Genomic DNA, 23,242 nt, shown 5'->3' with positions numbered 1-23,242 from the left:
CTTTATTTGTATAGCGCATTTCATACCCAGAGGCAACACAATGCGCTTTACAGAGAACAAGGGAGGTGGGCATACGACCCACTCTCTACATATTCCAGAGGGAAGCAAAAAAACAGTAATCACCCGGGGGCCAGATAAGTGAGCTGTAAAAATTCTTCCCTGACCCCTCTCAACAAGGCGATCGAGCAAGCTCCTGGAGTATGCTTGTCTACCGGCTAAGAACATTTATAAAGCATTACATTACATTAATTTTATATTGCTTCAGTTCCTTGGTTAAGATCAACCTTCCTTCTCTAAACGCTTCGCCCTCCAGAGCTCCTACACTGCATGCTGCACACTCCTACCCCTCCTCCTCCTCTTCCTCCTCGGGGCACCCCTCCCCTCTTCAGGCTGGCATGGGACCACAGGACGCAACATGACACAGTTGTTATGCTCTGTCCCGCCGCCAGAGGTCAGCCTTGCGCTGTCTTTGGGGCAGCATTCCCCTGGCTGTCAGCCGGGCGGTAGTGTGGTGTCTACGCAATACTGCGTAGTTATCAGGGGACAAGATGAAATGGCGCTTTATTATCGGACAGTAAAGAAATACAAACATACAAATAAATTTCTGACAGTTGCCGTCCACCAATTTATGATCATGAAAGAAGATTGTTTCTACATTTCCTAGTGATGGATACAAGTTTTGAAATTACTCTGCGCAGTGTGCTACTGTGTGAAACTGCATCGTAAACAAGACTTCAGCTGCAGGGCCGTCCGGAGTGAGTGTGATGTGTGTCTGTGTGTGACTATGTTATCTAACTAGCTTCATCCAGCTTTGAAATGAGACAAGGGCCGTGTCCGAAATGCATACTACTTGCTATATAGTAGGCGAGATGCAGCATGCTACATCAAAACTGTGCATACTGTATTTCGCCTACTATATAGTATGTAGTATGCCTACTATATAGTGCCTACTATATAGCAAGTAGCAGATAGTATGCATTTCGGACACGGCCAAGCACTCAAAAGCTAGCATCGATGCTAGCTTTGAGTAATCCCCTGTTTAAATGTCGTGTTTGCTGAGAGTCATCGGCTTGTGTAGTCGACTAAAACGAGCTAACCCAGCAAACACGCAACGTCAGGGAGACGTTCAGATCTTAATAACGTCGGTCCTGAACCCCGTTTGTACGTCTGCTGGACCCCCTCAATATTCACACGTCTGGCTTGGACCCCTCTAAGACGTCTGTGGACGTGCAGAACGGGTTCAATATCTGAACGTTAAAAAAAAAACATTCATTCTGGCTCCTAATTGGATGTCTTTGGACGTCCGAAAAAGACAAAAAAGACATCTAAAAGACGTCTTTTAGACGTGTCTTTGCTCAGTGGGTTTTATCAAAACAGACAGATGGACAATATAAACAGGCCTATAGCAGCCATGAACTATTTGCTTAGCCCCATCTTTCTTGTTTGTGAATTGGACCAAAACAAACCGTTGATTGCTGTTTGTTTTTATTTGTTCAAGTCAAAGATGATGGACTCTCAGGAAAGTGGGGATGATGAGGCTCCAGACACTGTTCCCCTGGAGAACCTGGAGAACCTACTACGCAATCGTGCCCCCCTGCAAAAGAGTAGCGTGTGCTCCCGCTCCTACTACATGGTGGTCATGGTGTTCTTCCATGTGTACATCATCAATGTCATAGCCCTGCTTCTTTACGTGCACTACAACAATGGCCCGGGTGACATGGAAGTCCCGAGCCGAAATGACAACAGTGATCACTATAGCAAAGTCCCCGAGTCCCACGGGCCCCCACCAGGACCAGAGTTTCCACGCATGTACCTTCCACGCATCGAGGGGATACGGGTGAGACACGACTGGTCTGAAAGTTTTAATGAAGTAGAATGTTGTCCTGTCTTTTCTTGTCACAATACACACTCAACACAAATACACCGATAGTTCCCTGTACGTCCTTATGAAGAATGAGTTTTGTCATTGATTTATTTCTAAGGTTGGACATGTTCAGAAGGTTTCACTGCTGACAAACAAAGTTCACAAGATGCAGACCCTGAGTCTGAAGCCATTGCTATTTGGTACGTTTTTTTTTCTGGATCTTGCATGTACATTTCAGCCCTGCTGTGCTATATCATTTAATTGAGGGTGATCAACATAGTTTTACGTATGTGAGCTGGGCATGAAGGATGATGGCAGGTTCTCCTTTCCTCTGGATGTGTGCAGAGATTCCAGACTTCCTGTCAGAGGAGGAGTGTCGTGTGGTGAGGCAGCTGGCCCAGCTGAAAGGCCTGATGGAGAGCCAGGTGATGGTGCCCGAGGGCCAGGAGGAGCTCACGGAGCAGCTCAACCTCAGCCCAGAGGACATCTTCAACCTCCTCGACATTAATCAGGATGGTCAGCTGCAACTCCAAGAGGTGTGTGTGTGTGTGCGCGTGCGTGCGTGCGTGTTTGTCTATGTTGAGCTTAGGGATTCCCCCGATAACGTTTTTTGTGACTGAATGGCAAAAAACTGCATGGCAATAAACAAATTCTGATTATGAAGAAACACAGGTGGCCAGCTGTATTGGATCCCTCGACTGTAATGTCCGCTCAAACCTGAGAAATCACACAGTGTGTTCTGCCCCAGCTTGCATGCGAGAGAACGGTGCTACACACACGCTGTGGGGACAGGACGAGAGAGAGAGGGAGTGTGTGGGAGAGACTGTGCATTGTGTTGAAACTTTTGTACCTTGCTTCTCCCACAAGGTAGGCTATTTTGTCCCGGCATACATTGCAGATGTTTCACACACATTGTAGTTGTCTGTGTTATACAGCACTGACATATTTTAGGTTAACGCGCATGCATGTTCATGACAAGGCTCACGTTGTTTAGGTTAACACGCATCTGACAATGAGTTGCCCGTCATTTATCGGTTGTCGCTATTGGCAACTAGAAACCATTATCGGAATTCCCCAATCTCCTATTTTTACTCAATATTTGCCGATTCCGATTGCTAGCCGATCGATCTGGGCATCCCTAGTTTTGCTTGTTTTGGCTTTTGTGTGCAACCACAACCCATTCTGTCCATTCTGCTGGCCTTCCAACAGATACTGACCCATTCAAGGGTGCGGGATGGGATCTGGCTAACACCTGAGAATCTGAGAGAGATTTATGCCGGCCTCAAAGCTGACCAGGACGGTAACGGTAAGACAATGACCATCTCAGTGCGGGCATCTTGGCATCTTATTGTCAGTCTGCATGTATATAAATGACCTGTGCAAATGGCTATGTCCACTTCAAGGTTATAATAGTTTTGCTTTTTTCATTAGTTTTTATTTTTATATCGTTTTAACTTTTTGTTTTCAATTTCAGTTTAGTTTTGATTAGTTTTAAAGCAGGTTTGCTAGTTTAGTTTCCTTTTTATTTTTTGGGAAATGCTTAGTTTTAGTTTATTTTTTATTAGTTTCAGTATCAGTTTTAGTTTTTTTTCTTCTGCGCTAGCCTCGTGAGACCATCCTTTCTCACGTTGTTTCACTCCGTGTGAAACAAGCCATCTGGCGCATGTCAGGTTACTTCTGCGCAGGGGCACAGCAAAAAAAATGGAGGATAGATTTCATATCCACCCAAAATACTAAGCTTATGTATGAAATGAAAAAGACTAAAACTAAGGACATTATCTCAATAATTTCAGTTTATTTTAGTTAGTTTTGTAAACACACAATACAGTTTTAGTTAGTTATCGTTTTTTTGTAAAGTCACTTGTTATGCATATGGGTTGGTGTGTCCCTGTGTTGCGTAGGCTTGCTGAGCCTGGAGGAGTTCAGGCGTCTGAGCAGCGATGCGTTCCAGCGTTTCCTGCAGCAGCGCGGGGTGAAGAGGACCCAGCTGGTGAGGAACAGCAGACACACCTGGTTGTACCAGGGGCGGGGTGCTCACCAGGTGCTCCAGGATCTCAAGAAGAGGTGAAGAAACCCCACACACACTCTTGACACCCTGCTATCATTCCTTCTCATTCAGCAAAACTAAACGAAAACATACACTGCGCTCACCATCACGGCATGCATGAAGTAAAACTTTAAAGGAGAATGCTCGTTTTTGACAACCTGGACCTTATTTACGGCATATTATAAGACGTTTGACTCACCGAGATAACTTTGGTGTAATTCAGAGGCCTGTAGAAGAAATTTAAAATCCAGCGTGAGCCAAGTATATCCATGTAATGGCGGCGGACGGGGCACTGAGACTGCAGCTTCTAAAAAATCTATTTTCTGCCGCGAAACGGTTGTTTTCATCAATCTGTCTTTATGAATCGCTAGTTGTGCTTACATAGAGCGAGGGCTTGTTGTGGTTTTTCACATGCCTCTGTAATAAGATCTTTAGAAACGTCTTTAGAAACGAAATAGCTTCCCCACTTGCTCCAGCACGCATGCGCACAGCGCATGGAAAGCAAATTGTAATCCCCCTTCCTCTCTTCCTCCCTCTCTGTGTGACCCGTAGGGTGACTCTTCTCACACGGCTGCCCGCGGGGCTGGTGGAGCTAAGTGAGCCCCTCCAAGTGGTCCGCTACGAGGAAGGGGGGCACTACCACGCCCACCACGACAGCGGGCCGGTCTATCCAGAGACCGCCTGCACACACACCCGCCTGGCGACCAACACCTCCACGCCCTTTGAGACATCCTGCCGGTATTAGATTGGTTGATTGATTGATTGATTGATTGATTGATTGATTGATTGATTGATTGATTGATTGATTGATTGATTAGAGGTCTATGGCTGGGTTGTGTCAGTCAGTGACTGATTGTGCATGGTTTTTCTTGGTCTACATACTGTAGTGTATACAGTTAGGTCCATACATTTTTGGACATTGACACAATTTTCAGCATTTTTCATCATCACTGTACACCACCACAATGGATTTGAAATGAAACGTTCAATATGTGCCTTAAGTGCAGACTTTCAGCTTTAATTTTAGGGTATTTACATCCAAATCAGGTGAACGGTGTAGGAATTATAACAAATGTTATATGTGGTACCACTCTTCTTAAGGGACTAAAAGTAATTGGACAAACTAACCATCATAAATCATTTTGTCATTTTTAATATTTGGTTGCAAATCCTTTGCAGTCAATTAAAATGGGGGGAACCACATATAAAATTGACAGGAGGGAGGGGCGGGTTCTTTTGAAAAAGATGACCAATCGGAGGCCTTGTTGACGTCAAACTACCTACCCCACCTTTAAGATAATAATCCATCTGATTATTAGTCTGCATGCATGTGTGTGTGTGTGCGTGCGTGTGTGTGTGTGTCTTAGTGTTTGGTGTATGAATCTCATCTGTGTTGCACACCCAGGTACATCACCGTTCTCTTCTATTTGAACTCTGTTGAGGGAGGCGGGGAGACAGCGTTCCCCGTGGCAGACAACAGGACATATGATGAAGTGGTGCGTATTTATTAGAGTGTGTGTCTCTGTCTCTGAGAGTGTGCACAACGTTCATACAGTATCACCATGTTTCATATCATATAAAGTAGGACCCCACTCATCCGAACCCAACGGGAGTGAAGGTCGTTCGTATCTCTGAAATGTCCGGATGACTGAAACTTATGTTAAAATGCACCAAATTCAATAAGTGGTATACTTGTTTCATATAGACTCATAATAGACCGATAAATACACTTAATTACTTGTGAAAATGCATCAAAATTGCAATCAAATAGCCAACTAAACTCATATAGCCTCATATATTTCAAGTTTCTTCTCAATTATTGAGTTGAATTGTGAGGACGACTCGTTTGCGTTTTGCGCTCGACATTTTCCCGCTTTAGAGTAACAAAGAAATGAAACGTGACAGTAGGGTACAGCCTACAGGCAACATGTAGGTCTACATACAGTTCTGTTTTCATTCACAGTAGGATACAGTACATGTTTATTATGACAGATTTAAATACAAGTACAGTACTGTAATGAAAAAATCCCACCAGTAACCAGATAGCAGGCTCAAAAAAAAAAAAAAAGTGAAAGTTTTTTCAGCCTGTCTGGTAGACCGGGAGGTTCGGATGAGTGGGGTCCTACTGTACGCATCAACATGTTAGTCTGTGTATGAGTATGTGTGCATTTTGGTCCACAGTATTGTTTTGTTGTGTATTTTTTAGTCTCTGATTCAGAACGATGTGGATCTTCTGGACACCAGAAAGAACTGTCACATGAGTAACCTGAGGGTGAAGCCCACGAGAGGGACAGCAGTGTTCTGGTATAACTACCTCTCTGATGGAAGAGGTACAGTGCGCTGTATGGAACTCTTATACATACTGTAACACAATCATATTGGGGCCGAGTCTGAACTAAGGCACAACCACTGGTGCTTTAGGGGTCCACTTTCTGTCTTAAAGGAGAATGCTCATTTTTGACAACCTGGACCTTATTTACGGCATATTATAAGACGTTTGATTAACTGAGATAACTTTGGTGTAATTCGGAGGCCTGTAGAAGAAATTTAAAATCCAGCGCGAGCCAAGTATATCCATGTAATGGCGGCGGACGGGGCACTGAGAATGCAGCTTCTAAAAAATCTATTTTCTGCCGCGAAACAGTTGTTTTCATCAATCTGTCTTTATGAATCGCTAGTTGTGCTTACATAGAGCATAGGCCTGTTGTGGTTTTTCACATGCCTCTGTAATATGATCTTTAGAAACGTCTTTAGAAACGAAATAGCTTCCCCACTTGCTCCAGCACGCTGTGCGCATGCGTGCTGGAGCAAGTGGGGAAGCTATTCCGTAAATAAGGTCCAGGTTGTCAAAAACGAGCATTCTCCTTTAAGTGCTAGTTCTGTACTCATTCAGTCATTCAGTCATTCAGTAACCAGTACTGATTGTCCCCCTCAGGATGGGTGGGGGAGCAGGATGAGTACTCTCTCCATGGAGGCTGTGTGGTCACCCGGGGCACGAAGTGGGTCGCTAATAACTGGATCAACATCGACCCGGATTACCAGCGTCAGGCTCGCTACCAGCAGCTGGTGTCCCAACAGGAGAACGACAGCAAAGGGCTAGAGTCGAGCCCTGACTCGCACATTGGCGCCCACCAGGACTTGTAGTCTAAAAACCAAAAAAAAACGATGCCCTCATCCCCTCATTGCCACCCCTAAAGCTTTCCTACCTCCATCCCTACCCGACTGGTCCTGTGCACAACTCTCCCAAGTTGACACCCCCTGCGGCCAGTAAAGTCACATTCAGGGACTGTGGTTATTTTGGGTTTATGCAACAGTTAAGTTGTCCTATGTTATAATTCTGTTGTCCTATGTTACCGTGGTTTCTTTGACCAACTCTAAGCAATTCCATACCTTTGTTTACATGAATGCACTATATCCTTCCCTTCTGAGTGTACAAAATGTTCCTAGTAGACTCAGATAGATAAGATTGGGGAAGGCGGGTGATTCTAAAAGTTACCATTAAATGTTGCATGTCCAAGCTGCAAGTTGTTACTGAAAAATAGCATACCTACTAGAAAAAAATCGAAGGATCTCTTGTACTGTTCTACTACTGTTCAGTAACTAGCCTAGAGTTATTAGTCTCTCATCACCACCCTCTACCGGTGTGACGAGACCCCCCTCTACCGGTGTGAAGCATGTTTACTGTCATTACAGCACTGCAACTATTGTTGCTTATTTATTTTATTTATATATTATTTAGATTTGAATGTACTGAAATGTACTTGATTTGATGTCACTTGCATCCAATGTTCTTTTAAATACTTAAAGTAGCATTGAGGGTACTGTGTATTTATGTTCATGTTTGTTCCATCTTGTTTGTTTGAAAATGCACTGAATCACTTTCCTGCGTGATAAATAAAGTATTCTTAACTTTTAGATAATCAAAGCTTTTTGTCTGATTGAAGGTGTAGGGGCGAGGGAACCAATTCTTCATTTATAACATCAGTGTCATCAGTTATAATATGTAACTGGATCACTCAATTTGATATCAGGCTTCATGTACAGTATAACAGATAGGGTCTGGCCCTAATAATTGATACTTAAAGAAATTATAACACTTAACAATTAGCACAATCTTTGAGTGGTGAAATCATCAGACCGTAAGCGTTAAAATTGTTTTCCAGAATAAGACGTAGCAAGTGAGAAAGTAATTATATTTAAGGAGCAAAAAGTTCAGCTTTCACTCCTGTTATCTGTCCTTCACTCATCTTTGGATGCAAAGAAAGGCTCCAGCTGTATTCTTCTTTCTTGTTAATTACAAAGTCAGTTGATTCCTGCTTTCCTTGTTAGGTTAGGGCCTTCATAGTTTTGTGTTGCACTCCATACCCTGTAATGACATTTTTCAGAATTGATTTGTTCAAAGCAACAAATATAGGCATGATCGACCACAGTGAATATTCAACTATTTGCCAATATGTGCGTGTATTTATATTTGAAGTAAATCACGCACCACTGAATACTCATAGCTGGATAGTGGTGATGCTCCCCGATGGCCGAGACAGTGCAACACAGCGTCGTGGACGGTGGCAAACAGACGTCCTTTAGTGATGGACTCAGAGAAGAATCCTCCCATCTCCAGCTCCTCCACCACTGAGGCTGCGCTTGAATTAAGCAATAAACCACAAGAGGCCGTGTGTTATAGTGATTTTATAACAGCTAGGGGGCGTTGTTAGGCTAGTTGTTGCCTAAAACCCCCCTAGCTGTTATAAAATCACTATAACACACGGCCTCGAGTGGTTTATTGCTTTTATACAACGGTTACTACAGCTATTAGTGTAAAATAGACACACAGCAATGTAAAATATTAACATTTATTCAAAACGAAGCATCATTCCCTCAATTCCGCCGAGCAAAATAGTTCCCCTAACAAATGGGTTGCCAAGCAACAACAACAACTACAATGCATTGGATCAAATAGGAGGCGCATTAATACTGAAAATGGAATGATATGCGGTCCCAGGTGTGTGTTACAAAGTATTTTAACACGGCTTCCAGCCAATCAGCATCAAGAACCAGAACTAACCGTTGTATAACATCGGTTAGAGACACAAGACGGGTACCGTTCCACTGATTTAGAATGAATGCAGATCAGCCTAAAGATAAGTGTTTCTCTTACCCTGACACCCAGCCATGTAAACATCAACGTCAATCTCACCAAAGTCTTGAAATATCTGTCAACAGAGAAGAGATAGTTAGACTGAGTGCTTCTACAGTTTGAATCGGTGCTTCTATCTCTTACGTACATTTCGTCTATCTCTTACGTACATTCCGTCTATCTCTTACGTACATTTCGTCTATCTCTTACGTACATTTCGTCTATCTCTTACGTACATTTCGTCTATCTCTTACGTACATTTCGCACAGTCTTGATGGCCACTGTGTCAATAAAGTTGGCTGCAGAGAGGTCTAGGATGATGGAGTGGATGTCCCAGGTCCACTTTCCCAAGGATCCCAGAGAGACCCTCTCCAGGTCCCGGCTGAGGGTATCCTCACTGCTGGAGCCCAGAGTGGTGGTGTCCCCGTCCTGCAGCTCCGACACCGACCCCAGGGTGACGCTGTCGGGATCCCCACCTTTCAAGTACTCCCAACCGCAGTGGCTGTTGATTGTCCGAGGCGTAGTGGGCATGACAAACACGGTGCCGTTCTCCCTCCCACGCCATGCCTGCTGGGACTCCTCCCCCTCCAGGTCTGCGTCCCTCCAACGCCCCGCCTCTTCCTGGACTGAGAACACGGGTCCTGAGGAGGTCTGCTCAGCTGCACGCTGCGCTCTCAACTGCAGGAGCCACACACAGACAGGCATGATCAGATGGGCACTGCTGTTTGTTTCATGTTCAACTATGACCACTTTCATGTGGTTTACCACGTTATTTTACTGTACACATCTTAACCTTTCATCATAAGATTGCCTGTTAAGACAACAGAGGTAACATATAAAGGGTTGGTGACATTCTGTACATAAATCAAAATGGTTGCAATGTGTGATAAATAGATCAACACAGTGAAAGTGCTATAGTAGTACATGTTTAGTTTACAGAATATCTCACCTGTCTCCTGGTCTCTCTCTTGGCTCGTCTCTCTGCCCTCCTCTCTCTACGTCTCTGCTTGGCTTCTTGTCTCTTTTTATAAATAATCATCTTGCTGATGTCCAGTCCACTCTAAATACATACAGGTACACAAAGTCAGATTGTTTCATGCAGTTTCAATCACACACCCCATTCTGTCAGTGTGGGTCCACATGCAATACTTAAGAAGCAATGAATATAGAAGAAGGAAAATATAGTTTATGATAGAAATAGAGGAATATCTTGAGGGACTTCTGATGTAGATTTAAAGTCCTTTATTGAATCATGGACCATCACGTTTCGACCCCAACAGAGTCTTCATCGGGGTAATACTTTAAACTATCATATGCTAATAATAGTTTATGATAATTGTGTGATAAGTGCACCTTCTCTTTGAGAGCCTCCAGATAGAGATCCGCATTGGCAAAGTACACAGTGGCAGAGGAGCGGAAGATAGTGATTCCTGGGACTTCTCTCACCTGCCAAAGACCAAAATAACAGGTAGGTCATAAGGAAGGAGCCAAGTTCATCTCTCTTTTTGACTGACAGTGCCACCACCCCTTCCCCACTTGTCTCACCTCCTTGTGAGTCTCCATGTCCAGATAGAGCTCTGTGCCTGGAAGATGCCCCAGAACAGAGTACCTCGGACTGAGAGAGATGTTGTTAGTGTTGTACCAGCATGCCAGTCAACTAGTGCATTCGCATTGTCATGGCCTAACCTTTAAGCCAGTCAATAATCTGAGCCTGGCAAAATGACGAAAATATAAATATTGGTGTTGCTTTTGATCTATGCTCACAGGATCATTGCAGAAGGTGTGAGATGTTCTGAGAAGTGTCTTACAGCTGGGTTCTGAAGATGACAGTGAGCAGAGCGAAGGTGATGGAGGCAGCGAGGCCCAGGTCCAGGTTGAACAGCAACGTTGACACCCAGGTGACCAGCCACACCACCTGGGAGAAGGGAAATGTTGCCACTACACTCTCAGAAAAGACAGAGCTCACTAGAAGCCTTTTAGAACCTTTTTAGTCTCATTATGACCAGAGGGATTCACATTATTTCACGTTTTTTACCAGATCACTACAGCTTTGATCTTTTAAATTATGTGAAGCACATCAGGTAATATTTGTAAAGGGTTATACTTAATGTCCATTGTGTGTTAGTCATTCTATTCTCACCAGATCAACCTTGTTGCTCCTCCAGAGAGTGATGATGTCGTAATACTGCTTGAACATGCCCTTTAGGTTTACAAAGACTATAACAGCAAGGACTGCCTGAAACAAGTACAAACACAAATGGTAAATGGACTGCACTTATATAGCGCTTTTCCACCTTAGCGGCACTCAAAGTGCTTTACAATGGCCTCTCTCTACACCAATGGCGGTAGCTGCCATGCAAGGTGCTAACCTGCTCACTGGGAGCAATTTGGGGTTAGGTGTCTTGCTCAAGGACACTTCGACATGTGGACAGTCGGAGCTGGGATTCGAACCACTGACCCTTCGATCACTGAACGACCCGCTCTTCCAACTGAGCTACAGCCGCCCCCCCACAAAGTGTTGACCAGCATGAAAAAAATCCACCACCATACCTTATCCACAAAAGACCAATGCATTCAACATGTGATGCAAACATTGAGTCTGAAACGCTTACTTATTCTTCAAGTACATACAATAACTGAGATGCAGTACAGTACCTTAGGCAGCTCCTGGAACAGTGGTCCAAGTTTTAATATTGTCACCAGCACTATAACAGCAGAGGCCATTCCAGCCATCTGCAGAAAATTAACAACACTTGGTAAAATATAAAGGCACTGAACATATTGATAATTATCTTCAGACTGTTTTGGTCCAGTGACTGTGTTGGGCCATGCGTTCAGAGTGACTGACTGTGTGGTTCATGCGTTCAGAGTGACTGGCTGTGTGGGCCATGCGTTCAGAGTGACTGGCTGTGTGGGCCATGCGTTCAGAGTGACTGGCTGTGTGGGCCATGCGTTCAGAGTGACTGGCTGTGTGGGCCATGCGTTCAGAGTGACTGGCTGTGTTGGGCCATGCGTTCAGAGTGACTGTGTGGTTCATGCAGCCTGTTGATCTTTCCTCTGACCTGTGTTTTACCTCCTGTGCTCTCCTGGATGAGGCTGCGCGACATGGAGGAGCAGACAGAATAGCACTGGAAGAAGCCTCCCGCTGCGTTACTGAGACCCAGCGCCACCAGCTCCTTCAGCGGGGACAGAGACACAGACAGAGAGCCTGTTAACACCGTACGGTATGGTATGGAATTGGACAGTAGGTATGGGATGGTATGGTATGGTATGGTATGGTATGGTATGGTATGGTATGGTATGGTATGGTATGGAATTGGACAGTAGGTATGGGATGGTAGGGTATGGTATGGAAAGGTATGGTATGGTATGGTATGGTATGGTATGGTATGGTATGGTATGGTATGGTATGGTATGGTATGGTGTGGTATGGTACGGTACGGTACGGTACGGTACGGTATGGTATGGTATGGTATGGTGTGGTGTGGTGTAGTATGGTATGGTATGGTATGGTATGGTATGGTATGGTATGGTATGGTATGGTATGGTATGGTATGGTGTGGTTTGGTGTGGTGTGGTGTAGTATTGTGAGATGCATCACCTGGTTGCTGTCTACTTTGTAGCCATGTTTGAGAGCAAACGTCTTCCCCAGCGAGATGGAGATGGCGTAGCCCACTATAGCCAGGGCGAATGCATCCCCTATGACCTCTCCAAAGAGACTCACATCTGGCATGCTGGGTGGACTTAGGCTGTGTACGGAAGAGGACACAGGATAGAGGGGTTGTGGCAAGAGTTTGAAAGCATGCTGTCCCACCCATGCACACACACACACACACACACACACACACACACACGCACACACACACACACACACACACACACTCTGACTACTCACCCACTAGGAATCTCCCCAACCACTGAGATGGAGAAGTTCCCATTTAAATGCGTCTCAGATGATATCAATGTTGCTGCCACAATCTACAGTAAACACACAAAAAACACACTTCCCTCAAAACAAACAAATCTAATGGGGATTTGACCATTTCATCGTGTTAATCATTCGGTGTGGGCTCGGTCAATCATATGCTAGAAGTGTACCTATACTCATTAGCTGTTAATCCCCTGTATCTGCTGTGTGTGACAGAAATGTACTGAGAGCGCTTGCTGACTCAGCTGGTAGAGGAACGGAAGGTCGAGAGACTGACTGTGATGAGTTCCACTGGAATGGGCACCGGCAGTTTGGGGCTGAGCGAGGAGTTGAGCTCCTTAGCTGCGATGAGGAACACCATGGATACGGCGCTGACCGCCAGGGTGGGGAGGTGGGTCTCCGCCAGCAGGGAGCACACATCCACCAGAGTCTGGGAGACAGGGACAGTGGATCATGGCACTTAACCGTACATGGATACATACAATATAAATACACATAGATGTCCTCTGTTAGTGTATTTGCCCTCAATTAGATGTTTGTGATAAGTACATGTACAAGTACAAGTAATCCTCCCTCCTAAGCACTTATTGTATTTTATTGTATTGTATTGTATTGTATTGTATTGTATTGTATTGTATTGTATTGTATTGTATTGTATTGTATTGTATTGCACTGTACTTTAGATTGCTATTCTTGCACTTTGCCTTCAGCACTAGATTATGCTCTTAGTCACTTGTTTTAGAAAGAAGATGCACTTGTGAGTCATGTCAAGTACTAGTACATTGGCTTTTCCTACGTTAAATGCAATTATTGTTAGTCGCTTTGGATAAAAAGCTGCTAAATGTCTGTAATGTAATGTAAGGTAATGTAAAGTACATGTACTTGATACTACTCACGTAGACCAGTGAGAGGGGCCCACTGAAGCGCGTAGGTGAGACTCCGAAGATGTACTTGAGCTGTGCGACCACGGCGTGAGCAGCAGCTGCGGTGGTGTAGGCTCGCACCAGCGGCTCGGACAAGTAGGTCCCCACGAAGCCAAACTTCACCAGACCCAGGACTACCTAAGAGAGGAGACATGGACATCTACTGCTTGTAATATTAAGATCACAATCACTCACAATTATATCACTAATTGTAGCTTTAATTCATCTCTATTGACAACAAAATGAGAGCCGTCTGAATTGATTGATCGATTGATTTTATTTATTTTTAAGACAGGGACAAGGTACAGTAGACATTTACCCTATAGAATAGGGAAAGATGCACTGTACAAGGTTATAGCTAAACAGCTAATTTCCACCTGCAGTCCCTGGGCAAATAAATATACAGTCTTAAAATAGTGGGGCAAATAGTACACAGTAGGAAAGTTATATACATAGAAGGAATACAAAAAAGTTATGTAGCAAAGATTTCACTGAATGGAGAATAATGTGAATGATGGTTGTCCTGTTAGCATACCTGGATCAGTCCTCCCAGGACGGTGGTTGCAGCTGCTACCTGAACCCTGTAGGAGTCCCGTGCCGAGACGTCCACCTCTGCAGTGAGGTTGGTACCGTTCCTGACCAGGAAGTCCCCGTCTGGAGCCAGTCGCTCAGTCACACTGCCCACCATGATACTAAGCACCGCAAATGTGCCTGGATGGAAACAATTCATATTGTACTGTCCTGGAGCTTGCTCGATCGCCTTGTTGAGAGGGGTCAGGGAAGAATTTTTACAGCTCACTTATCTGGCCCCCGGGTGATTACTGTTTTTTTGCTTCCCTCTGGAATATGTAGAGAGTGGGTCGTATGCCCACCTCCCTTGTTCTCTGTAAAGCGCATTGTGTTGCCTCTGGGTATGAAATGCGCTATACAAATAAAGCTTTGATTGATTGATTGATTGATTGATTGTACACATCATGTCCTGTAAAGCACGAGTCTTGTTATATTTGACTATATAGTATGTCATTATAGTCAACATAACTTCATCCACTTACCAATAGAAATATGGCGGGATGTCCCAAAGAAGAAGTAGACCAGAGCAGGGTAGAGGGATGTGTAGAGTCCAAACACAGGAGGTAGGGAGGCCAGTAGTGCATATGCCATCCCTACAGCAAGAGAGAGAACATAGATATCTGCTCTGTCTCCTCACTTGAGGTTTCTGTTGGTCCATTGTTAGTTCAGAATCTAAATTATGGTTTATTTATCCCATCAGGACTGTGGGTTTACCTTGCGGCAGGTGCATGATCCCCACACTGATGCCAGAGATGAGATCGGGCATGCCGTAGTCCCAGACTGAGTACCTGGGCAGCCAGTAAAGCACCGGCAGGAAGCCCACCACACTTCTCTTCAGCTTGGGTACTGTGCATCTAGGAGATGATAGGAGAGCAGGAATTAAAGGGAGACAGAGAGTCATGTGGAAATGAAGAGGTCATTTGCAAAAACATATGTGCATTTTGATACATTTTGATAAATCATTTTTTCAATCGAATGTCAACATTAAATATCAATTAAATAACAGTTTGATGGTTTTGATTACGTAAAGAAGAGTCTTCTTTATTTAATCAAAACAACCCAACTGTAATTTAATTGATATTTAATGTTGACATTTGATTGAAAAAATGATTTATCAAAATGTATCAAAATGCACATATCTGTTTTTGCAAATGAACTCTTCAAATATTCTCTTTCTGGCAAGTGCTGGAAAATCATTACACTCAAGGGAATGCAATAATAATGTATATTTTCACCTAAGAGAATCTTTCAGGCGCACAGTTAGGGGAGGATGAGTGTCGGAGTAATCCATCCTCTGAGCCACCTCCTCCAGTCTCTCTTCATCCAGGACATCCCTCTCCACTCGGTATCTCCTCGCTGTCCAACCAGAACTCATGGTCAATTATCCAAACTGATGTATTCTTAGGAGCAAGTTAGGATTTCCCCCCTCACAGTATTACTATGTCTCCTCAAAGAAAGATATACCAAGGGTATCCCAATTATTCACGATAAAACACTCTTGTTTGAAACAAGAAACTTAAAACTCTAGTCTCTTTCCCAAGGCCCTGTCCGTCAGAGAATACAGCATGGTCACCACTCCCACAAAATCGTCTGCAGTACATCTTTTATATGTGTGTGTGTGTGTGTGTGTGTGTGTGTGTGTGTGTGTGTGTGTGTGTGTGTGTGTGTGTGTGTGTGTGTGTGAGAGAGAGAGAGAGAGAGAGAGAGAGAGAAAGAGAGAGAGAGTGAGTGAGTGAAGGGAGGGGGGCATCTAATAGCTAACTATGGTGACACAAGACATGGGAAAATGTTTTTTTTTTTTTATGTATAGCCTCACCATGAAAAAGGTCATTTGTTGGTGCTGATTGGAACTAGTGGTTTGGAGATGTTTCACGTTTTTTTGCAATTTTTCAAAGGTTTCAGTAAAACCTGTTGCAGAATTACAGCAGTTATGTCTGGTGCACACAGGAAGCAGGTCTTCAATAACTTACCAAACATCAGATATTCTAATGAGTCATGAAAACACTGGTGTCTGAGGGCCAAACTGTGTCCGGATTGCTGGTGCAAGATATGGAAAATGCAAAACAAGGGGTTTTTTTGGTGCACATTTTTGAAAGACCTATAGTGACGTCTTTTCCTTTACACATACAATGTAGGTGAATCATTTGTTTGTCTTTACTGTTGATGAGTATGATGAGCATGTTACCTACCTTCTATTAGTAGAGTTACCGAGGGTCATGTTCTGTTCACATCGGTTAATATTTCAATTAATCTGCTGAATAGTTACAAATTTAGCATATAAATTCAAATTGCTAACACAAGGTTTTTACCTACCAGCTTAGAGATTTAAAATAAAATAAATAAATATTGTTTTATTGTATGTAAAATTACTGTAGTCCTTTAAGAGAGTGAAATTTGACTCCAACCTAGCAAGCACTGTACCATTCCAGACATCTATACACGTGATTGAGCCACACTTAACCATAGGGCTAAAGAATATAACTGCTTTGTCATTCCATATGAGAAATACGTAATCTGTATGTCTCAATGACACATTGTTTATTGTGTTTAAGATATATTTTCTTTTTTAAAAAAATATTAAAAAGAAGACAAAAAAGAATGAGCTTGTTCTTCTCTCCCCTGCCTCTCTGACCCAGATACTGTGGGGCGCAGGGCAGTCTATTTTGAGGTTGGTTGGTCAGATCACCAAAACAGAAAGGGGAGGGTAAACAGTCAGAGGAGGGGACGAGGCCCGTCGGTCTATCCTTCTGACAACATTTTCCCAAACCCCCTTATCAACAACGGTCGCAGCCTGGAGGTTTCCTTAGAGCACAGAGAACAGGAGCATTCCCACTGAAAGGTAGGAAGTGATGGCTAACAGAGATTGACATGGCTTGGTTATGGCTTATCAATGGGGCAAGGACTGTCTTGGTTACAATGCATGGTGGGAAATAGAACATTCTATCTGAGAAGGTACAAATGTGTCTGTCCTTACTGTCGACTGAATCCATAAGAATAACATGAGTCAAATATGACAGAAAAGTTGCTGACAGCAATTTCCCACTCAGCTTCAACTTTTACAGTGCTTTTTTTTCTCTTCATCTCTTTCAGAAATCAAAAACCCTTGTTTACATATATCCTTGCACAGAGCCACTTCGCCACTCTTTGAATACACTTACTAGTCTACGTTTATGAAATAATATCGCTGCCGAATATTGTGCCAAATGGATCTCAGAGCCAAACATGGCCTTGTGCTGCTGGATCAGCTGAGAAAGATGAGGGAGACGGAGAAGATGACAGATGTGGTGTTGGTTGCTGAGGGCATCAGCTTCCCCTGCCACCGGCTTGTACTGTCCGCTTTCAGCCCCTACTTCCGTGTCATGTTCACCTGTGGGTTACGTGAGTGCAACAACAGGGAGGTATTTCTGCGTGACACTCCCGCCGAGAGCCTGGCCCTTCTCCTGAACTACATGTATTGCTCGGATCTGCCACTCTCCAATGCCAACGTACAGGGGGTCTCCATTGCTGCCTTTCTCCTGCAAATGGATGATGTCTTTGCCCGCTGTCAGCTTCATATGAAAGAGAACATGGATGCCTCCAACTGCCTGGGAGTGTACTACTATGCCCGTGACCTCGGTGCGGAGGAGCTGGCTGACCACGCCCAGTATTACCTCCGGAAGCACTTTGTGCAGGTGTGCCAGAGTGAGGAGGTGCTGGACCTGGAAGCCCACCAGCTGGGGAAGCTGCTGAGCTCCGATGACCTCAACGTTTCCCGTGAGGAGACCATCCTGGATGTGGTCCTGCGCTGGGTTCACCACGGCTTCCCCGGTGAGGGGGACGGACGGAGCCGTCACCTCCCGGAGCTCCTGAGGAAGGTCCGGCTGCCTCTAGTGAGCCCTGACTACCTGAGGGAGGCGATGAAGAGGAACGTGTCCTTGTTGGCTGATGCGGAGTGCCTGGAGATGTTCGAGGAGGCTCTGGAGATCACGGGGATGCACCCGTCGGCCGCCCCGCGCCGTCTGAAGCTCCGCTACGGCATGGAGAGCACCGACCTGCTGCTCTGTATCGGCAACGACGGAGGAGGGATCAGGTCTCGATACGGCAGCTACGCTGATCGTAGCTTCTGCTATGCCCCCTCCACAGGCCGGACACACTACATCACATCCCCTCGCTACGGGGACGCTCTGGGCTACGTGTGCGCAGGTGTCGTCACCGAGGGAAATGACATCGTAGTGGCTGGGGAGGCAGGTGTGCGTAAATTGGCCAGGCAGAAAGACAGGAATGTGGAGGTTTTCAGGTAGGATGCTGAAAATGTATGTTGTTTTATAGTGATTGTTTTATCTTATATACGTATAGTAAATGACAATGTGAGTAGTAGTAGTATGTATTATTATTACAGTAGTAGCATGTATGTATGTATGTATGTATGTATGTATGTATGTATGTATGTATGTATGTATGTATGTATTACCCCTGTGTGTTGTGTCTTGCTAAGATTATTGGGGGAATCGCCTGCAGTATATGCACTTTTACTGTATACGGTAATATTTACTTTGATTAAATTTAATTTTCAATTTAATTTTCAATTACTTTGGCAGTATTGTAGTTGAACAAAGGTGGAATCCCCTGGTTTCTCTCCTCAGGTATATGATGGAGGCTCAAGGTAGCTGGGAGCATCTAAGCTCAGCCGAGTACCGGGATTCCTACGCTCTGGGGTCACTGGGTGACAATCTCTACCTGCTGGGAGGCCAGATGAAGCTGAAGAACCAGTACCTCATCACTAACTGTGTGGAGCGCTGGTCCTTGCAGGGTGGACCCTGGCGAAGTGCTGCCCCGTTGCCTCTGGCGTTGGCCTATCACAGTGTGGTCAGACTGAAAGACCGCCTCTACGTGCTAGGTGGTCGAACCCCACAGGTAATATTGTACACAATAATGAGGACGTTAGTTAGAGGACATAAGTGCTGTTATGGTGGATAAGGAAAATGCCTCTAGAAGTGGATTGTTTTCAATGTTGTACATTAGAATGAATATACGTAGCATGCATAATTCTGCAGTTGCTATTAAAAGTCTGTTTGTTGACTAACCTTTTTAAACAAACCATAGCAGCGAGGATCACATGTAGTATCTGTGTCAGTGTGTGAATCCCCCCTCCCTGACCCCTGCACCTGTTCTCCGCTGTCATGTCACTGCCACGCTCCCTACAGTCCTGGCGAATGGACGATGAGCCTGACCGCTTGAGCAACCGCCTCCTGGAGTACGACCAGCACAACAACAAGTGGACAGAGCTGAAGCCTATGAAGTACTCCAAATACCGCTGCAGTGCCGTAGAACTCAACGGTGAAATCTATGTGTTAGGTGAGACTTAACAGACCCACCTTAAGGATGAGAAGCCATTCACATACATTATTATGTTGTTTAATCACCTGTGTTTTATATGAAATGGAGGTATGTCACTCCGATGCAGATGTGTTTCATCTGTGCAGGGTTGTTGTGAGGAGAGATCCTCATTAATAGCCAAGCCTTTCTCTTGACAGGGGGGATTGGCTGTGAGGGTGTGGATCGTGGCCAATCACGTCGCTGTCTAGATGCTGTGGAGATCTACAACCCTGATGGAGACTTCTGGAGAGATGGACAAACTTTGCCTTCGCCTCAACTTTCCCTGCGTACCAATGGCTCAAATGCTGGCGTGGTGGGGGGAAAGCTTTATGTGTGTGGATACCACAAGGGGGCAGGTAGCTACATACAACATCTATTAAATCATTCTGAAAATATTTTGGTCAGCCATAAACTATATATAATATATTGATTACCCAACTGTCATTTCCCTCAGACCGTCATGAAAACATAACAAAGGACATCCTGGAGCTGGACCCATGGGAGAACCGGTGGACCGTGGTGCGACGCCATGTTCTAATGCATGACGACTATGATGTCTGCTTGGTGGCTAACCTTAACCCTCGAGGACTGATGTCCCCACCTGCTGACCTGATGACAGAGTGACACCTCGGTCCAATCAGATCAGAGGATATTGGGGGAAAGGTTTGGACTGAATTTGGAGGTAGAATTTGAGTAAGCACTTGTCGCTCGGTCAGGAGTCAACATAGTACTGCTAGTAGTGCCGGTTGTGGTTCGCTAACTGGCAGATAGTGTTGGAAGCCTTGAAACTAATGGGGCAATGCACAAAAACACTTTGCGCGTGTGTACCTTATGATTACTTGCACATTTTAATGTAAAACGTATATTTTACAATAACTGTTTAATGTTAGAATAGCTTGTAAATACTAGTGTAGCATTTTTTCTATCCAAATGTACTGTATATCTACAGTACTGTATATTAGTAACATTTGTGTGATGTAGATGTCCTGATACAAATATGAAATATACAACTATGAAGGTTATTTTATTGTTCAAGTAGGCCTACATTCTGGGATGAATTTTTAAAATAGAGCACAAATGTGTACATCTAAAGACAATACTGCTTGTTGTTCCAAAGATTGCCACCTGTGACTTTATTTTTGTTATGCCACTAAAGTTAATCAAACGTAAAGATATTTCTGTTCAGACTTAAACGTGCAATCATGTAACATTTACAAGTTAATATAGAGTTATTATAGTGAAAACAGATGAAACATGAGAGGGTCATGTTGACATGTGGGTGGGCAATGGCACAGTATGTGCTGGGCTTGTTACTGGGATGAATAAAGAGGAAGAGCTGCTATAAAAAGCTCCCCAACCTGTTATGCAGAAAGTTTTTTTGTTTTTTTTAAATGGTGCTGGGGAGTGAGATCATTTGCCTCCTGTGAGTGACTGAGACAATTTTTTGTGCATATATCAATATATTTCTATTACAGTATGCTCAGCAAACTGTTAAATTTAGGAAAATACATGAGCTGCATGAAAAAAGCAAATATCTGGTTGCAGGTTACATTTGTATCAAAGTTTTAATATTTGTATCATAGTTTTAACACTGTTCAGTCTGATGTAACATTTTGGTGTCAACTGTTTTCAATAAACAAAAGGTCAAATGAACAGTTATTTCCTGGCATATTAAAACCAATTGTAGATGTATTTATTTTACTCAAGTCAATCAAAACCCCAGGGATGGATAGAACTCAATAGGGTTTTCATGAGATATCACTCATCATCCTTCTCGCACCACATTAGTCAGAATCACAGCTTGTGTCAAACAGTTGGAAAAACCCTGTAGATCTCCCTGTGACCTCAGCTGAAAACTGTTCCCAATCAGACTTCTCATTCCCCTTGCACAGATAGCTGTCACTATCCTGGGAACAGAAGCTGAAAGGGTTGATGAAGTGTCCAGTGCTTTTGCTAGATCTGGTCTTCCTGTTGTGTTGTTTCATAGGTTCTGGTTTGAGACTGACATCCTGTTCCTTGAGAGGTGATCCAACCAACTCCTTCTTAATTTGATGTGTAAGAGGTTGGCTGTTCTCATCCCAGGCCCTGTCCCTGTCCCTGTTCCGTGGTGGTAGCAATGCTCTCCTTCTGCCCCTGGAAGGCTGCCTCTTGCCTCTCTGTGTGGATCTGAGGCCAGCAGTGGCGCTCCTGCCCCCATGGCTCTTGGGTGAAACTGCAAGCTGGATGAGGTCAAGCTCACTGGAGCCAGGCTTGCTGTGGTCAGGCTCAAAGGACCTCTCCCCCAGACCTGGTGATGTCTGGACCATGCTGTCCGTCACCCTAATGGGGACGTGCTCTGAGTGCTTGGAGATCAAGGTGCCTAGAAGGGACAGGGCCTCTCCCAGCATGCTCTGTTCTCTGCCATGCTCTTGCCTCAATGAATCCAGCTTCTGCTGCAAGCTATCCACGAGGGAGTGAAGTTCTGTGGTAGCCTGTGAAATACAGTAAAATATAGATTTCAATTCAATTAAATTCTTTTTTTCGGACGCAGGGGGATTCATATAACAATAAAAACACAGTAAAATACAGCACATTAAAAAGATAAGAAAAAATAAGTAAAAAACAAAACAAAGCCCTCCAATAGTTCCAGAGGCTGGAAGAGAATCTGACAGAACTGCATACAGGATTATTGACTGATTGATTAAATGTCAGCCAGACTAACAATGCACGCTTCTCTATGCAAGTAGGACCCAGTCTAACCCTGACACTTGCCTTCTGCTTAGGGCCTATACTTGATAACGTCTGAAAAGATCTTAGTTAGTAGGTCTAAGCGGTGTGGTAGTACAATATCTCCACTTCACCCTCTGATGTCTCACCTTGACTACCCTATCCTCAGTCTCTTTCAGGGTCAGATTCTGGGAGCTCACTTTGTTTAGCATGGCTTCAATCTGCTGAGTAATGCCATCTTGCAGACTGGAAATATTTTTGTGCACTGCAAAAATATGTCACAAGTTTAGTTTTATAGGCATTTCGTCTCTTGTGGGCAGCCTTAGTTCTGAGACTACCTAACAACAAATGTACCAACAATGTTGCCTACATTTACACTATAGATAGATAGATAGATAGATAGATAGATAGATAGATAATTAAGCAGACTACAGAGATAAAGAGATGTACATGTCTGTGAAAGATTGTCAAATCCTTCCAATAAAACGGTTTTGCACATGGTAGTGTTCTTATCAATGCCACTGATTGAGAGCTTCATCTGAAAAACATGAAAAAAGCATTAGACATTTTATATTATAGACGTATCTAAAAGCATTAGATTTATATCAGACGTGCAGTATCTTATCTACAATTATACAACGGTTAGTTCTGGTTCCTTTTGTTAGGGGAACTATTTTGCTCGGCGGAGTTGAGGGAATGATGCTTCGTTTTGAAT

At 44.1% G+C, this 23,242-nt stretch overlaps 3 protein-coding genes across 3 annotated transcripts; 2 read left to right on the top strand and 1 right to left on the bottom strand.

Moving 5' to 3' along the window:
- Positions 1 to 554: 554 nt before the first annotated feature.
- On the top strand, positions 555 to 7,785 carry p4htmb (prolyl 4-hydroxylase, transmembrane b). The gene is made up of 10 exons (XM_084440565.1): positions 555 to 755; positions 1,499 to 1,837; positions 1,983 to 2,064; positions 2,210 to 2,400; positions 3,074 to 3,170; positions 3,766 to 3,928; positions 4,464 to 4,649; positions 5,317 to 5,407; positions 6,118 to 6,241; positions 6,847 to 7,785. Exons 2-10 carry the CDS (start codon positions 1,505 to 1,507, stop codon positions 7,053 to 7,055), a joined length of 1,476 nt encoding a protein of 491 aa, XP_084296691.1. The 5' UTR covers positions 555 to 755; positions 1,499 to 1,504; the 3' UTR covers positions 7,056 to 7,785.
- On the bottom strand, positions 7,126 to 15,841 carry slc26a6l1 (solute carrier family 26 member 6, like 1; the record flags this gene model as incomplete). Its single annotated transcript, XM_084440956.1, has 19 exons — positions 7,126 to 7,197; positions 8,401 to 8,546; positions 9,067 to 9,121; positions 9,304 to 9,723; positions 9,995 to 10,105; positions 10,399 to 10,491; positions 10,591 to 10,660; positions 10,854 to 10,960; positions 11,186 to 11,281; positions 11,701 to 11,778; positions 12,108 to 12,221; positions 12,647 to 12,794; positions 12,941 to 13,023; positions 13,251 to 13,403; positions 13,870 to 14,034; positions 14,432 to 14,607; positions 14,949 to 15,059; positions 15,181 to 15,320; positions 15,702 to 15,841. 19 exons carry the CDS (start codon positions 15,839 to 15,841, stop codon positions 7,126 to 7,128), a joined length of 2,478 nt encoding a protein of 825 aa, XP_084297082.1.
- Positions 15,842 to 17,669: 1,828 nt separating this feature from the next.
- kbtbd12 (kelch repeat and BTB (POZ) domain containing 12) lies at positions 17,670 to 20,445 on the top strand (the record flags this gene model as incomplete). The annotated part of the gene is made up of 5 exons (XM_084440734.1): positions 17,670 to 18,742; positions 19,089 to 19,359; positions 19,650 to 19,800; positions 19,980 to 20,177; positions 20,276 to 20,445. 5 exons carry the CDS (start codon positions 17,670 to 17,672, stop codon positions 20,443 to 20,445), a joined length of 1,863 nt encoding a protein of 620 aa, XP_084296860.1.
- Between the last annotated feature and the right edge of the window lie 2,797 nt (positions 20,446 to 23,242).

The sequence above is a fragment of the Borostomias antarcticus genome (genome assembly GCF_949987555.1).
Source record: "Borostomias antarcticus genome assembly, chromosome: 7".
Lineage (NCBI taxonomy): Eukaryota > Metazoa > Chordata > Actinopteri > Stomiiformes > Stomiidae > Borostomias > Borostomias antarcticus.
Note: the sequence above shows the minus strand (reverse complement) of the source record. Positions and strands in the feature narration are given on the sequence as shown.

Excerpts from the sequence above, each read along its gene's own strand:
- p4htmb (XM_084440565.1), top strand. The coding sequence starts at position 1,505 with ATGATGGACTCTCAGGAAAGTGGGGATGATGAGGCTCCAGACACTGTT. Across the intron at positions 2,401-3,073 it reads GTCAGCTGCAACTCCAAGAG|ATACTGACCCATTCAAGGGT; the intron begins GTGTGTGTGTGT and ends GCCTTCCAACAG. Across the intron at positions 6,242-6,846 it reads CTACCTCTCTGATGGAAGAG|GATGGGTGGGGGAGCAGGAT; the intron begins GTACAGTGCGCT and ends TGTCCCCCTCAG.